General features: G+C 48.5%; 1 protein-coding gene across 3 annotated transcripts in view; it reads left to right on the plus strand.

The window, feature by feature from the left end:
* MED13L (mediator complex subunit 13L) overlaps positions 1-17281 on the plus strand; it is a 379146-nt gene that overhangs the window by 299490 nt on the left and 62375 nt on the right. For all 3 annotated transcript variants that reach the window (XM_075898186.1, XM_075898187.1, XM_075898189.1), the window contains 2 exons: positions 1636-1815; positions 4227-4450. In XM_075898186.1, coding sequence (XP_075754301.1) covers positions 1636-1815; positions 4227-4450 — 404 coding nt within the window. The remainder of the gene's footprint in view (positions 1-1635; positions 1816-4226; positions 4451-17281) is intronic.

The raw sequence follows: 17281 nt of genomic DNA on the forward strand, positions 1-17281 counted from the left end.
GTCCCCACCCCTGATGGTGCAGTTGGGGAAAAAAGTTCCAGTGTACAGATTGTGGAACATGCTAGAGTCATGCACCTTCCCCAACCACCCGCCATAGAAATCCATAACCTGGTCCCAGTGGTCTATGACGGCCTGCAGGACCATTGAAAAGTATCCCTGGCAGTTAATGAAGAGAGATGGCTGGGGGTCTGGAATATGGCTGCCGTCAAACCCTCCACCTCCCTCCCCTCCTCCATCCCCCGCAGTTGGGGAAGCCCATGACGTCAAGTCTGACAATGATGGTGTCTACATCTCCAAGGTGGATGACTCTGCAGAGAAGGATGGTGTTGATGGCCCTCACTGGCTGCTGAAGGAGACAAACCAACACAGATTCACAGGGGTGGCAAGGCTGGTGGGAAGTCCCTTAGCCCATCACAACTCTGTTCCTCCACCCCCCAACACCAGGAGCAACACCCCCATTTAACCCATTCGCCACCAGGGCTTTGTGAGAGCAGGATTGAAAAAACTCCCAGGGTGGGAGTTGATACCACCACCCCCTTTCGCTAGGGAACCCCATTCCTGCAGTATTTCCATCCTTGGAACAATAGCCTGAGAATGCCATACTTGCATGAGCACGGCCCCGATGGTCAATCTCCCCATGCCAGACTGATTCTCGACAGATTGGTAGCTGTCCGGTGAGGCGAGCTTCTAGAGGGCGATGGCGACCCGTTTCTGGAGGGGGATGGTTGGTCTCATGTGAGTGTCCTGTTGCCTGAGAGGAGGGGAGAACCACTCACAGAGCTCCAGAAAGATGTCCTTTCTCATCCTGAAATTCTGGAGCCATTGCTGATCTCCTCACTGCTCCATAAGAATCTGGTCCCACCTGTCAGAACTGGTATCCAGACACCAGAGGCGGTGGTGCACGGTGTGAAGTAGAGGGCAGGTGGGATCTAGCTACATGAGCCGTGCCCTCAGAGATCCAAGGAGTGTCTCCTAGAGGAGCTGGAGGATGGTTTCCTGCAAGGCCTGGGAGGTAGCCTGCAGAAACTGCTGCATGAGGTGCAGCACAAGCTGCAATAGCCATAAACTGCCTAGAGGCAGCTCCAGCTCCATGTCTGGAAAGCTATGGTGTCTGCAAGGGCAACTGCAGCAGGCAGAAGAAAAGGCTTTGCTATCCCTCAAGAAGGTAGACAAAGACAAAAAGCCTGAGACATGGCTGTACAGGGGGACCTCTTTAAGCAAGAGCCTCAGCCTCAAGCAGCAGTCACATGAAGTAACTGCTGACTTGATGTCCTGCCTGAAGTGGTTCTGAGTGGTCTTAAATGCAAATTAGTGTCCAGTCAGTGTGGATGCTCTTTCGAAATAGCTAAGCACTAGTTCAATATACTTTTGGTGTGTAGATTTCAAAATCAACTATTTTGGAAGATATTTTCTAAATAAATCTGCAATGTCGATGTAGTCCAAAGGTCTAAGTAACATTTTGTAAAAAGAGATATTGAAAATAACTTATAAAAAGCTTAGCATAACAATATTGTTTGATAAAGATGCAGTTTAAATTCTGTTCTACTAATTATAGCGGAACATCGGTAAGATTGAAAGAATCACAGGTCAAAATAAACTTATTCCCCCGTCTCGTCACCTCTTTGTCATTTGTAGTACTCGACATCAGTATGCTGTCCTCCCAGGATGTGGTGCGCATGCTCCTCTCCCTACAGCCCTTTCTCCAAGATGCCATCCAGAAGAAGCGGACAGGGAGGACCTGGGAGAACATTCAGCATGTACAGGGACCCCTCACCTGGCAGCAGTTCCATAAGATGGCAGGCCGGGGAACATATGGTACAATTTGTTCGTGCAGCAGCACTGTTTAGATGAAGAGCATGTTTCCTTACACTTGTGCATTTGAATGTGTTCTTTGCTGGAAAGACTGTAAGAGCAAAAGTCTTTCTTGGATGATTTTTATTGTGTTTAATGTTTAAAGAATATTTTTGAGTAACATAGTAAGGGGTTTACCTTTCAAGGTGACTGACATTGGAGGTGGCTTTGAACACTCCTAACTGTGGGATGGGTTCAAAATCCCTATGTGGATTTGATTTTGGTTTGAACCCATAGCTAGAACAATGAATAATGAGAAGCATAGAAGCTATTAAATAAAATTAGAGCCCTGGTTATAAGATTTAAAATCTGTTTTAAAATGCCATATTGCTGAGATGTTCGTAATTAAATACATCCTGATTACAAGTGATGCTTCTAATTAGAAATATATACAGAATACATGCTAAGTGAGAGCAAACTAATGACTGACCTTTAAACATCGTTTTTAACCCTTCTTGCATTTATCTGCATTTTATATGAAATTCCCTACTGATCCATTTTTGTATGTATTCTTATTCTATTTTGCCAAAGTGACTCAGTTCCTGCTTTCCCTGCTTTCCCTTTTGGCTATGTCAGGCTGCAGGAACTACCATTACATTCCAATGTCACTGCCACATGACAAGTACAACTAGCCTTTTTTCAACTTTGTAACTACAGTGTAGCATTGAACAGTCAGGATTTGCCAACAGTGATCAGACACTGTAACTGAAATACCTACATTCCCCCTTACGTGTTAGAACAGTAGATATCTGTGGTAGGTATGTGGTAATAGTTGGTGAATGCTGACTTGTTAGTCATTTATATTTTTTTGAAAATTCCCAGGGTGTATTTGGCTTCACATTCCCCACGCTACTGCAGGCTAGACTGGCATTTCTTTTCAGACAGCATAATCAATTAGTATAATCTCTAATACAGGGCTGGGCAAAATACGGGCCAGGGGCCAGATCCGGACCATGGACCACCCAGCCGGGACCCTCAGGCACACGCAGCTGCCAAGGTTTAAAAGACAGTCCCTGTATTTTTCTGCTCTGCAGGGAGGAAGATGCGGCTTTGTGTGATCATCCTGCCCCCCAACCCAAACCTCAGCTCTTAATGGAGAAACAACTGACCAATCCCAGAAACAACTGGCCAATAAGAACCAACCTCAGCCAATCTCTCAGTTCCTAATGGCTGGAAACAGCCAGCCAATTGGAGCTTAGAGATTTGCTTGAGAGGCTGGGGCAGCCGCAGTAGAGAGCCACGAAGAAGGAGCAGCCTGTATTTTCAAGAAGGCTGGGGCTGCAACAGGCAGGGAGACCAGCCTGACTTGGGGGTGCTGCAGCCTGCTGGCCAGGAGACACTTAAGTAAACTTCTCCCTGCCAGCACCTGCCTCTGGCATCCCAACCCTTCCTACACTTCAGCTCCCTCCCTCAGATCACCATCCAAACTTTTTGCACTCCCTGCCCCAGGTGACAACTCCCTTCCAAAACCTGAATCTTCTCCTGCACCCACACCCCCTCTCCGACCCTACACCCCAATCCCCTCCCCTGGTCACAACCCCCTCCTCTACCCAAACACCCTCTCAGATCCAACACTGTCTCCTGCACCCACGTCCCTTACCCCATGCACCCTTCTGCACCCAACCTCCATCCTAAAATCTGCACCCCCTCCACAGAAAAGTGCGGCCCTTGACCGCTTACCAAAATTTTTGAGTGCCCCCTACCAAAAATTATTGCCCTAATAATACAGCTTGTATGATGATCCTCTCATTTGTCTCAGTGACTATTTTAGCTTTAGTCACTTTGCTTAGAAATCAAAAACTATTCACTATGGGAGCTACAGTTTTCTTTGGTTAGTTATTTTGCCCAACCAGCAGGAGCTAACGCAAGAAACATTAGTTTCCATGAATTCATTTAATCACTTTTCTTTAAGTGGAAAGGACATATGTGAAATGTGGCTATATCATTGTTTATACAGAGCGAAACCACAAGCTCAGTCCTGAAGAAGGCCCTTAAATTTTGGCAGAATGTATACTTATAGACCACAAGAAGATATTTTATTGCAATCTTTTAGGGTAATTATAGTAACGATGCTTGCATTGGCTTCTTATACTTTGACTGACTTCTGATTTTATGAAACTTCTTAAGTATGATACAAATGTCTCTGCCTGTTATTAAGGACTATAACCCTAAGAGAAGGACTGAGGAAGAACATTGTTAATATATATTGTGGCTTTATTTTGCCTGCTCAGAGTAGATTCAGGCTTTCAGAAAATTCACCATGGTAAAAGATTATTGATTTACAACATTTGACTGGAAAGAACTGATTTGCTTTTGTACCAGACAGTCCTGTACAATTGAAGGGGTTCTGTAATACTTTGTTCTTTCGTTATCAGGTTCTGAGGAGTCTCCTGAGCCTCTTCCAATCCCCACTTTACTGGTGGGTTATGACAAGGACTTCCTGACAATCTCTCCATTCACCTTGCCATTCTGGGAGAGGCTGTTGCTGGACCCATATGGGGGTCATCGGGATGTCGCTTACATTGTGCTGTGTCCAGAAAATGAGGCCTTGCTTGACGGAGCCAAAACTTTCTTCAGGGACTTGAGTGCTGTATATGAGGTTGGAAAGAGGGATTGTTATGAATTGTTTAGTCATAATTATCATCCCTATTTTAGCAGCATGTTTACAATTGGGATAAGATAATGTCTTTACACTTTTTATTCCTTAAGTGTTCTAAATAATTAGTTACGGAAGTGTTTCTCAAACTGTGGGTCACGACCTCCAGGGAGGTCACGATCAACTTACAGGGGGGTCGCAGCTGGATCCATTATTTTTCTTGAAAAAATTTGTCTCCCCCTGCGAGCTCCGTCCAGTAAAAAAAAACCATGAAATACTGGACAGAAGCCCGGCAGGGACAATTTTCCCCTGCCGCGTCTGGCAGGGGCGGTGGAGTGAGGAACACCGCAGAGTCTAGTGAAGGGGGGGCAGAAGGGGGCAGTTGACAGGTGCCACACTAGGGGGGTGCTGGGCTGGGTAGGAACAGAGCATGCTCTGCTCTGGGCAACATGAGCAGCAGAGACCAACAGCTGGCCACGTGATGCCTCCCCTACAAGCTGCGAGCTGAGGCAGCCGGGCCAGGCGGCAGGAGCAGCCACTTCTTCTTCGAGTGGTCCCCGTGGGTGCTCCACTCTAGGTGTCGGGCTCGTCCCGGCGCCGCTGATCGGAGGCTTTTCGTAGCCGTAACTGGCCGGACCGCGCATGCGCGGCAGGCTTCGCGCGGTTTCCTCAGTCACGCGGTCCGGCCCCCCCGCCAGTTCCTTTCAACCGTCCTAGGTTGCTGACGGACTTCAGATTCTCTCCTCAGAGACAGATCCTTAAGAGATAAACGTTAAAATTATTACAAGTTTTTCACAGTTTATTGTTAATTAGTTAGTTAGTTAGTCGTTTGTTCGTTAAAAAAAAATAAAAAAAAAAAAAAAAAAATTTCGAAGTTCAGTAGATAGTTAGTTACGGGTTTTTTCTCTCTATTATTCGTTATTGTTGTATATATATATATATATCATGCCCGGCTCTCCGGGGTTTAAGAAATGTATTCGTTGCAAGGACCCCATGCCAGCGTCAGATGGCCACGACGCGTGCATACGCTGCTTGGGAGAGTCCCATGTGCCGGGAAAATGTGCCCATTGTTCGAAGTTAACGGCCAGGGCACGTAAAGACAGAGACATGAGGCTGAAGCTTATCTTGTTTGATAAGGCTTTACAGCCCTCTGAAGCGCCTCAACGGGAGTCTTCCCGAACTCTTGAGAAGACGTCTCCACCATGCCTGGGGTCGACTCAAAAGAAGTCTAAGCGAGTCTCCCCAGCGCGCTCTCTGGCCGCGGCCCCTCGATCTAGAATCAGCGAGGGTGACCAACCGGGTACCTCTGGAGTGGGGTATAAACCCGCGAAACACAGGCGGGACAGAGGGAAATCAGTGGGGCGCTCGTCTTCAGCGCCGGCACCGTCCACTGTCGCCAGCGCTACCAGGCAGCAATCGGCACCGATGAGTCGAGAACGGCACCCTATAGACCCGGCCGACCATAAGACCTCGGCACCACCGGTGCGGAAACATGCCACGGCACCGCAGTCGGCACCGGCTCAACCATCGGCATCGACAAAACAGACGGCACCGACGCGCCTAACGCCTGCGGCACCTGACGCGGTGCCGAGCGACAGCCATGCCTCGGTGTCGGGGGCGGCACCGCATGCGATTAAGGAAGGGGTTACGGAACCGGCGGTCCGTAGTACCCCGGTTTCCCCTAAGGCACCGGAGAGTCAGCTTCCCTCCCCATCAGTGTCGGTACCGCATTCTCCTATACTACTCTCAGACGATGACGATCGCGTCTCCAGACGCTCTCCTGATAAAGGTCCGGTACCGACGAAGGCTCAAAGAAAGTCGCTTCCTCGAAGATCGTCTCCTTCGCCATCTCCAAAGTTCTCGCCGGCACCGTCTCCCTCCCCCCCGCGATATCATGTGCCAAGGGAATCGCGGTACTATCACGCCTCGCGTTCTCCATACCACTACTCGAGGCCGCACTACACGCATGTTTACAGACATCCCATTCCGCACTTCGGGATGCGATCTCCTATATCTCGCTCACCATCCCGCTCACCTTCGAGGTCATATGGAAGCAGGTACAGCGTTCCCTATTCATCTAGGAGACCGTCTCCCGATTACTCTTATCATCGTCGAGAGCCGGACTATTCCCCATATGCCTACTCAAGGTCTCGGTCACCTCATTCCTGTCGCTGCCGTACCTCGCAGCACGAGCACCAGTCACCAGTGGGTTCCCCGCAACGCTCGGTTCAAACCCCAAAAATTCGGGCGGCTGCTCCCTCGCCGCCTCCTCAGATATCGGATCCCGAGGAGGGCCAGATTTCAGATGAGGATGCCCCCTCACACGCGATATCTCCACAGGACGTGGCCTCATCCTCTCCGGACGAAGCGGTGTTTCAAGGGAACGAATCACCCCCGGACGACAGTCGAGAGTTCCAAGATCTGTTTAAGCGGGTAGCTGACACGCAGAACGTTCATGCGACTGACGTTCAGATGAAGCACTACAAATTGCTTAAAAACCTACATCCCAAACAACAGTCTAGAGCAGCGCTCCCGATTGACGAGGCGATCCTTGAACCAGCCTCAGAAATATGGCACACCCCGGCCTCTGTCCCGCCCACATCCAAACGGGTAGAGAAGAGATATTTTGTACCTTCGAAGGGCTTAGAGTTTCTTTTTACTCATCCCCAACCGAACTCATTGATAGTGGACGCAGCCCTGAATCGAGCTAAGAACCCGCAGGCGAGGAATGCGACAGCGGAGAAAGAAGCGAAGAAATTGGACATATTTGGTAGAAAGGTCTACTCATCCTCTACCCTTCTTCTTCGCATTGCCAATTATGCAGCGCTACTGTCCAATCATGGGTTTGACAACATAGCCAAGCTATCGGGTCTGGCCCAGAATGCCTCCGAGGAGGATAAAGCCATTCTGCGCGCGGTGGTGCAGGAAGGATACGCTTGCTCTCGTGCCAGTCTCCAGATAGCCATGGATGTTGCGGACACGGCTGCGAGATCTATAGCCACCGCAATATCCATGCGTAGAGCTTCATGGCTGGCGGCGGCGGGTGCTCCGAGAGACCTTCAGGCGAAAGTTGAAGACCTCCCGTTCGACAAATTAAAATTGTTTGCGGACAAAACGGACGAACTACTTCACACCGGGAAGGACTCCCGGACGACCCTTCGTATGCTGGGCATGTACGTCCCACCGTTCCGCCGTCGGAGATTCTTCCCATACCAGAGGCGATACGATTTCCAATTTCAGAGGCAACAACCCCGCCCGTTTGACCACACCCGATCCAAACAGAGGCCACAACGCCGGCGCCCGCAACCTTCCAGGGCGAACAATCATCCGCAGACCAAACAACAGGTTTGACGGGTCTGTCGAGGGCGCAATCGTACCAATCGCGACCGCAAGTACTACCAATACCTCTCCCATCTTCCATCATCGTCTTCGGCCCTATTATCATCGTTGGGCCGCGATAACCACCGACAAATGGGTATTGGACATAGTGAAATCGGGTTTCACCATTCCCTTTACTTCAATTCCCCCTTCCCACCCACCAACCCCGTCCCTTTTCAGGGACCCCTCTCACGAAACTCTTTTGCGTCAGGAGGTCCTACGCTTGCTCGCCATAGGAGCCATAGAAAGAGTCCCGAGAGAGTTCTGGGGGAAAGGGTTTTATTCCCGTTACTTTCTGACAGAAAAGAAGTCAGGAGGATGGAGACCGATTCTCGACTTGCGACTTCTCAATCGTTATCTGAGAAAAATGCGTTTCAAGATGGTGACATTAGCAACAATAATTCCGTCTCTGACTCGCGGCGATTGGTTTGCGGCCCTCGACTTGCAGGACGCATATTTTCACATTACAATTCACCCGGCACACAGACGCTTTCTACGCTTTGCAATGCTCAACGACCATTTCCAATACAGAGTTCTTCCCTTCGGTCTAGCGGCAGCTCCCAGAGTCTTCTCGAAAACGCTGGCGGTAGTTGCAGCATACCTACGACGGCAGCACGTCCTTATATTCCCCTACTTGGACGACTGCCTCATAAAGGCCCCAACGCACCAGGAGACCGTACAAATGGTTTCGTTGGCCAGAAACACGTTCGATTCGCTCGGCCTGATATTAAACGAGCAGAAGTCGACCACTGTCCCGACGCAAACTATAAAGTTCATAGGCGCAGTACTAGACTCGGTCACGGAAAGGGCATACTTACCTTTAGACAGATTTCAGGCCATACAGAATCTGATAAGAGTCCTGGATATCGCTCCGACCGTGTCTGTGCATACATGCCTCCGCCTCCTGGGCCACATGGCTTCCACCACTTTCGTGGTTCCTCACGCCAGACTCCACTTCAGGGACCTTCAGCACTGGTTACGGAAGGTATACTTGCCTCAGAAAGACAGCATCCGCAAGGCAGTTATTCCACCGCCTCACGTTCACGACTCTCTACGCTGGTGGAAACGCACGGAGACGCTCCTCTCCGGGGTTCCGTTCCGTCGTCCTCAGCCTTCTATGCTCATAACAACAGATGCATCTCTCATAGGCTGGGGAGCGCACATGGACAGCGATCGCGTTCAGGGCAAATGGTCCACCATAGAGAGCACATACCACATCAATCTCCTAGAGTTGCGGGCCATTTTCCTGGCATGCAAGCATTTTCTTCCACGCATAAGGCATGCCGCGGTCAGGATACTCACAGACAATGTAGCGGCGATGTACTACATAAACCGGCAAGGGGGTGCCAAATCTCGTTCCCTTTGTGCGGAGGCAGTGCGGTTGTGGAACTGGTGCATAAGGAACGATGTAACCATCATGGCATCGTACTTACCTGGCATCAGCAATGTTATTGCGGACTCGTTAAGCAGACAATTCCCAGTAGATCACGAGTGGGAAATGAGGGCAGACGTTCTTCGACACATCTTTCGCAAATGGGGAACTCCGAAACTAGACCTGTTTGCCACGACGCAGAATGCCAAGTGTCCCCAGTTCTGTTCCAGAGGGGGGATCGGAAGAGGGTCTCTGGGCGATGCTCTCCTAATAACTTGGACGGGACCCCTCCTCTACGCGTTTCCCCCGACGGTCCTAATACCGCGAGCTCTCGAGAAGATAATGCTCGAGCGAGCGACGGTCATCTTAATAGCTCCGGCATGGCCGAGACAGCCGTGGTATCCGCTGTTGCACAGGCTGTCGATACGCCCACCGTGGACACTTCCCCTTCACCCAGACTTGTTGTCCCAGCAGAAGGGAGCCCTCTTGCATCCCAGACTCGAGTCGCTTCACCTCACAGCGTGGTTCATAGATGGCTCAGACAAGACGAGCACCTTTGTTCACAGCGAGTTAAAACAATTCTTATGAGTAGCAGAAAGACTTCTACTCGGAGATCTTACCTGGCAAAATGGCACAGGTTCCAGCAATGGTGTCAAGCTATAAACGTACAACCTATTACTTCCCCTCTACAACACATCCTGGACTATATCCTCCACCTCCATGACTTGGGTCTGGCCATGGCTACATTGAGAGTTCATTTAGCAGCGATCAGTGCCTTTCATGAACCTCTGCAGGGTACTTCGATTTTTTCCCACCAAATTACTAAAAGGTTTCTAAAAGGCCTAGTGAACCTGCATCCGCCCCACAGGCCCCCTCCACCAACCTGGAACCTCGATTTGGTCCTACGGGCAATTATGCATCCCCCCTTCGAACCGTTGGCATCAATACCACTTCGAATGTTATCGATGAAAGTAGTATTCCTATTGGCTATCACTTCCGCACGAAGAGTGAGCGAGTTAGGGGCGTTGATGGCGAGTCCACCCTACACTTCCTTTTCAAAGACCACAGTGACCTTACGTCTACACCCAGCGTTCATCCCCAAGGTCAACACTTCCTTTCATATTAATGAGCCCATAGTTCTAACTGCCTTCTACCCTAGACCGCATGCTTCTTCGTCAGAAACTTTGCTGCACATGCTCGATGTGCGACGAGCACTCGCGTTTTATATAGACAGAACACGCTCATGGAGACGCACGGACAGACTACTTGTGTCCATAGCACAGCGCTCTAAAGGCAACCCTCTTTCCAGTCAACGCATAGCTAGGTTGATTACCGCTTGCATTACAACCTGTCATTCACTGAAGGGAAAACCTCTCGCTTCTCAGCCTGCTGCGCATTCCACTAGGGCAATGGCCACCTCCACTGCATTTGCTAGAGGTGTGCCTCTCAGCGACATCTGCCGAGCAGCCACCTGGTCCTCTAGCACCTCCTTTGTTCATCATTATGCGATTGTGCGACGTTGGTCCTCGGACGCAGCAGTAGCGTCCGCAGTTCTAGCCTCTACGGAGGAACACTGACCCGGTGCGCATGGAGGTTACTGCTTGGTACTCACCTAGAGTGGAGCACCCACGGGGACCACTCGAAGAAGAAGGGGAAGTTACTCACCAGGTGTAGTAACGATCGTTCTTCGAGATGTGTCCCCGTGGGTGCTCCACGTCCCGCCCTCCTCCCCGCTCCGGGTCTGTTTTTGTTTCATTGCAGATTCCGGACGGTGACAGGAACTGGCGGGGGGGCCGGACCGCGTGACTGAGGAAACCGCGCGAAGCCTGCCGCGCATGCGCGGTCCGGCCAGTTACGGCTACGAAAAGCCTCCGATCAGCGGCGCCGGGACGAGCCCGACACCTAGAGTGGAGCACCCACGGGGACACATCTCGAAGAACGATCGTTACTACACCTGGTGAGTAACTTCCCCTTTCAGAGTAAGAGTGCTCCTCCATGCCTGGCTCTGTGGGAGGGTGGGGGGAGATTTGATTGGAGCAGGGCTCCCGACGCTGAGGATGCCTGCCTCAGGGGAAGGGGGGAGTGCACTGGAGTGGGGGGATGCTAGCAGGGCCTGCCTCGGGGAGGGGCGGGTGTATTGGCGGTTAGTGTACAGTCCCAAACTGGACAAAGTGGTGTAACTTTGGCTCTCCCCACCCCCTTTTATTTTTTATTTTTATTTTTTTTGCTTAACAACTTTGGTGAGGGTGGGGGGGGGGGAGGTCACACAAATTCATTTATCATTTTAGGGGGTTGAGATATCACAAAGTTTGAGAACCCCTGAGTTACGGTATTGTCTTCAGTTTAAGAGGACTTTTTCCTTTTTCAGAATACAGGAAAAATATCATCTAATGGAGCTGCGCTTGTTCCTTTGCATTTTGATTTTGTGTTAGACAAAATTGAGCCCTAAGATAGAAGAACCTCAAGAACTGCAGCTATTTAAGTCGAAAGAAACAAGACATATGCAGCTAAAGGCTGAAAATAGATAAGCAGTAGGAACAGTCTAATAGCAAGATGCACTAAGATGTAGAAGTACAAGGAGAAAGGGTAGGCATATAAATCTCCATCTCTGGAGATATTTAAGAGTAGGTGAGATAGACATCTATTGGAGATTGTCTAGATGGTACTGGGTCCTGCCGTGAGGGCAGGGGACTGGATTCGATGACCTCTCGAGGTCCCTTCCAGTTCTAGTGTTCTATGATTCTATGAAATACAGGGAAATCTGAAAAAGTAGAGTGGAAGGAAGTATTTGATAGCACTTCTTGAAAATATATCCAGGAGCCCTCTACATATATTGTATCCAGGAGCCTTCTGCAAGCACTATCTATATGACATGTTTCTCACATGTCTGGCAACAAAGCAAGATAGCTACAACTTTTCTGCTCTGTGGCAATGAACAAGGAGTAGCCAAACCAGAGTGATAGGAGTCATGAATGACTCCTGCCAAATAAAATTTTCCTAAAGCGAAGCAACAGAATTTTTGTCACTGTATGGAAGATTGACTCAGTCTGTTGCATACATCAGGAATGACATGAATACAGTTGAAATAAGTGATCCAGGAGCAGCTATACAACTAAGCCCAGTTGTCTAGTCTGCAGATGAAATGTCTTGTTGCTGAAAAGATACAGAGATTCAAAGGCTCTGTGTATGGGATTTCCAAAAGCATTCTACACTGGCCTAAACCAACACTGGTCACTTTTGAAAATACCATCTATATGTCAAAGGTCAAGGTCCCAGCCACAGATATTTCACTTTGTTTATATAGGGCATATTCACACAATCTGCCTTCTCTGTCTCACTCTTTTGTAGCAAGCCCTGAGCAAGTGTAAATCTAGAGCAAGTTCAATCTAGAGCAAGTGTAAATCTCACGAACAATACTAAAACAAGTATTAAACTAAAGAAGTTGGTATTAATTACAATTCCCTAGAAATACTTCACTAGAAAATCAAACAGCTCCCATCCTAGGAAGAAATTTAACATTTTCTTTGCAGGCTACCGCAGATGCATCCCCTAAAAACCCATGAGAAAAAATACTCCTCCAAATAGTTCTACTTTATTACATTATCAGAAATGAATGCGAGCATTCAGGTATGTTATTCTTCAGGTACTTGCTTGTGTCCATTCCATGTAAGTGTGGGTGCTTGCCCCATGTACCAGTGCAGGAAGATTTTGCCTTAAAAATATCCGTAGGCGACTGGCTCCAGCACCACCAGGAGAGGTGTGCATATGCAAGGCTATGTAAGTCGCTGATCGGCCTCCTCCTCCCTACGTTCTTGTTGCCAGTAAAAGTGCTTGGAAGTGTTTGCTCCAGCGCTTAGCTGTGGTCTTTCTAGTATTAATTCCCTATTCAATTGTAAATAGTGTTTGTCCTCTAGTTGTTTGCTGAATACTTAATAAGCAGTTAGTTCCTTGTAAGGGATTTAGTCTGGGTTTGTGTGTGTGTGTGCGTGCGCCCAGTTCAAATTGTGTGCTCACTGCTGCAGGCCTATGCCAGTTAGTAACCTGAAAAGCAACTCCTTTCCTTGTCAGAGTCCCACATCAGTGAGAAGTGCTGTTTACCCAGAACAATAAAGGTATGTCTACACTGCATGCTTATTTCGAAATAAGCTATTCTGGAACAAAAACTTCAAAGGAATAGTGTGTAGCAGCATAACCTTAAAAAACAACAAATAGTCTAGTAGCACCTTAAAGACTAACAAAGCATGTAGATGATATATTGAGCTTTCGTGGGCAAAACCCGCTTCTTCAGATGACTGGAGTATTCTGGAAGTTATTCTGAAATAGCTTATTTTGAAATAGCGAGTCTGCACTTCAGGTAAGCCTCAAAATTAGTATGAGGCAGGCTTCCCTAATGTAGCCATGCTATCTCAATTTAGAGCCTCAGGAGGCACTGGGGAGGAATAACGGAATGGCCCTGGTGAGGGGCTATTTCAAAATTGCAGCAGTGGAGCGTCTACACACGCCTTATTTTGAAATAGCTATTTCAGAGTAGGCATTATTCTTTGTAAAATGAGGTTTACAGATTTCGAAATAAGCCATCCGTTATTTTTAAATTATTTCAAAATAACGGAATGGCTGTGTAAATGCTCGTATTGTTATTTCAAAACAATGCTTCTTATGTCGAAATAACGGTGCAGTGTAGACACAACTGAAGGACAAAGTCATCTGTATCAAGGCTTTACTTATGGAGTCTGCCTCACTCCCCAGAATCGGCACTCAGACTTAGCATCAAGCATGCGTTCACTGCTTCCTTGGTACTGTTGACCAGCCAGCACCAGGTACCTTCTAGGAATGTGAAAATGTGTTTATGCAGGTAAATGTGTAGCCGCTGAGAATATCAGCAATTACCCATTTACACGTGGAGGGGGAAGAGTAGATGGGAGATATCAAAAGCAGCAGCAGAGTGAGGGGAGGCACGCATCTTCCTGAGAGCTGTGGGGAGCCAGTTTAAAAGCTGGTTCCTGCACACACCAACTCCCACCTGTTCCTCCCCCTCTCTGTGCTGTGCGGGGGAGGGCTGTGTGTAACTGTGAAGGTAACTGAGAAGCCCAGTCTCATCAGTTAACCGTTTACACTTTCACGTCCTTAGTATCTTCAGTGGTCCCAGAGAAGGGGGCCAAGAAGATGGGCAAAGATAAGTCTGAGAAGAGAACCCAAAACAAGTGGGGGAGCATGGGAAGGACACTGGCCCAGGTAGAGTGGAGTTGTAGTCCTCGCATCCTGTCACCCTCTCCAAGCATCCAGGTCCCTTCTACCCTGGAGGCGTTCCAGGCAGCCCAGGACATCATCTCCATGCCATTACTGCCAATGCCTGCGGTGAATGGGCCTCATCATCTTGAGAAGCCCCCATTTCCTGCCCAGTTGTTGAGTACCCAGCAGTCTTGCTCTCCCATTCTGTTGGTTAGGAGAGACCGGGGCCGGACGTTCTAGCCTAAGCGTCACCAGAGGCTGAACGTAGACCTTTGGAGTTGTGCACTTCCCAACAGCCAAGACACATAAGAGCCAGCTACTCAGCATGTACGAGTCGCCAATCAAAGGACATATCTCTGCATGAGCAGCACTGCTCCCCGTGCTGCCACTACCAATCAACACCACACTACTTGGGACACAAGCGTAGAGTCTCTAGGCCTCAACTGACATCCCCACACTGGGCATCATCTTCCGATGCTGGTCCTCCATACCCCAAAGTAGGTCAAGAGACTGTCATTGGTCCCCTGCCCACTGGCATGGTTGCATCCCACAGTCTCCAAGGACAGCATCCTTTGAGAGCTCCTGGCACCAGAGAGACCGAAGTGCCCACTCTCCATCCTGGGCATCAGCCAGTGTCAGATCAGCCAGCACCCCATCGGAGCCCTGCTCCCTCCCTTCAGTGCAGACATTGGCTCTGCAGGCAGCCTTGCAGCCAGCACAGTGGCCTCTAGCATGGTAGTCTTTGCAGTGATGCTCCTGGACTTCTTGGGGTTTTCCTATACAGCCACAAGTTACCCACTTGGTAACTAGGGCATCCTCCAAAACCAGAGTCAGTTAGGCCAACCATCTCTCTGGTCAAAGGGGAGAGGGAGGATCTACCTCCAACACCAGAGGACAGGTAGTTGGCCCAGATATCCATATCCCCAAATGAGGCCATTGGGACACCCGCCCCTCCAGGAGTTCCACAAAGCAACACCAGGGCCCACCAGAACTTTTAAAAGAGGGCTCTTCCAATTCCTCCACTTGGAGGTCCACAGACACCCTGCTATGGCTAAGGTCACCTTGTCCCTGCTTGAAGGAGTAACCACTGTGCTGTGGCAGACACCTTCTTCCCTACTTCTGATTTCTAAAAGGTCAGATTGCAAATACTTCGTTCCACCCACAGAGCATGAGTATTTGTATACACAATCACCATCCTGGTGGAAACAGTCAAACACCAAAAGAGACAAGTCCAGCCCACCCTTACTGAGGAACAAAGACTCCAAATGCCTTGATTTATTTGAATGTAAACTTATTCCTCTGTGAGCTTCTAGCTGCATGTGGCAAACCATTGCCCATTATATAATCATAGAATAGTAGAACGGGAAGGGACTTTGAGAGATCATCATGTCCAGTCCCCTGCCCTCAGGGCAGGACCAGACACCATCATTTGTTTAATTTATTCTTAAAAATCTTCAAATAATGGAAATTCCACAATCTCCTTGGGCAATTTATTCCAGTGTTTAACCACCTTGACAGGAAGTTTTTCCTAATTTCCAATCTAAACCTCCCTTGCTGCAATTTAAGCCAGTTGCTCCTTGTCCCTATCATCAGAAGTTAAGAAGAATAATTTTTCTTCCTAATTGTAACAAACTTTTAGATACTTGAAAATGTAGTTTAGTCTTTTTCAGACTAAACAAGCCCAGTTCTTTGTCTTCCATTCTAGGTCATTTTCTAGACCTTTAACTGTTTCTTTTGCTCTTCTCTGGACCTTCTCCAGTTTCTCCACATCTTTCCTTAAATGTGATGCCTAGAACTGGATTCAGTAGTCCAACTGAGGCCTAATCAGTGCAAAATAGAATGAAAGAATTACAACTTGTGTCTTGCTTACAACACTCTTGTTAATGCATTCCAGAATCATGCTTGCTATTTTTGCAACACAGATTACTTATATTTAGTTTGTGGTCCACTGTGACCCTAATTCCCTTTCTGCAGTGTTCCTGCCTAGAGAGTCACTTCTCATTTTGTATGTGTGAAAGTGATTGTTCCTTCTTAAGTGCATGTCATTTGTCCTTATTGAATTTCATCCTATTTACTTCAGACCATTTCTTCAGTTTATCCAGATCATTTTGAATTATAATTCTGTCCTCAAAAGCACTTGCAACGCCTTCCACCTTAGTAACATCTGAAACCTTATAAGTGTACTCTCTATACCATTATCTAAATAATTGATGAAAATATTGTACAGAACCTGTCCCAAAACTGATCTCAGTTGTTATGCCCTTAAAGCGTGACTGTGAACTAGGGATGTGATAGTGTAAACATGTAAACAGTTAACCAAAAAGTCTGGGCTATGGGTTAATCTTCACAGTTACATGTGCACACCCCTCTCTCTCCTCCCCCCTCCCCCTCCCCCGCTGTATCAGAGGCATCAGCCTGGGGAGGGGAAGCATTTAAGCAGTCTCCCTGTGAGCTCTGGCTTCAGCATATCCTTCCTTCCCACCCCCCCATGCTGCTTGCTGCCTCTTAGCCGGGCAGGAGTGTGAGGGAGGCAGTTTTTAACACAGGTCCCCACAAGCATTGGCATCCGCCTGCCTCCACCTCCAGTGCTCCTGCCTTTGTATCAGAGGCAGCAGCACTTGTTGGGAGGATCATCTTTTAAGCCAACTCCCCGTGAGCACCTGCTCTTACCTGCCCCAACCCCTCCCACTAACTCTGATACAGAGGCAGCAGGTGGGGACAGGCAGCTCCACAGGAGCTTCCTCTCCCATGTGAAAACATGTAACAGGTGAAATTTTAATCAGTTACACTTTTACCTGAATACACAAATTTTAACATCCTTACTGTGAACCACTGATAATGAAATAACCACTACT

This window comes from Pelodiscus sinensis, chromosome 15, assembly GCF_049634645.1.
Source record: "Pelodiscus sinensis isolate JC-2024 chromosome 15, ASM4963464v1, whole genome shotgun sequence".
In the NCBI taxonomy this organism is placed as follows: Eukaryota; Metazoa; Chordata; order Testudines; family Trionychidae; genus Pelodiscus; species Pelodiscus sinensis.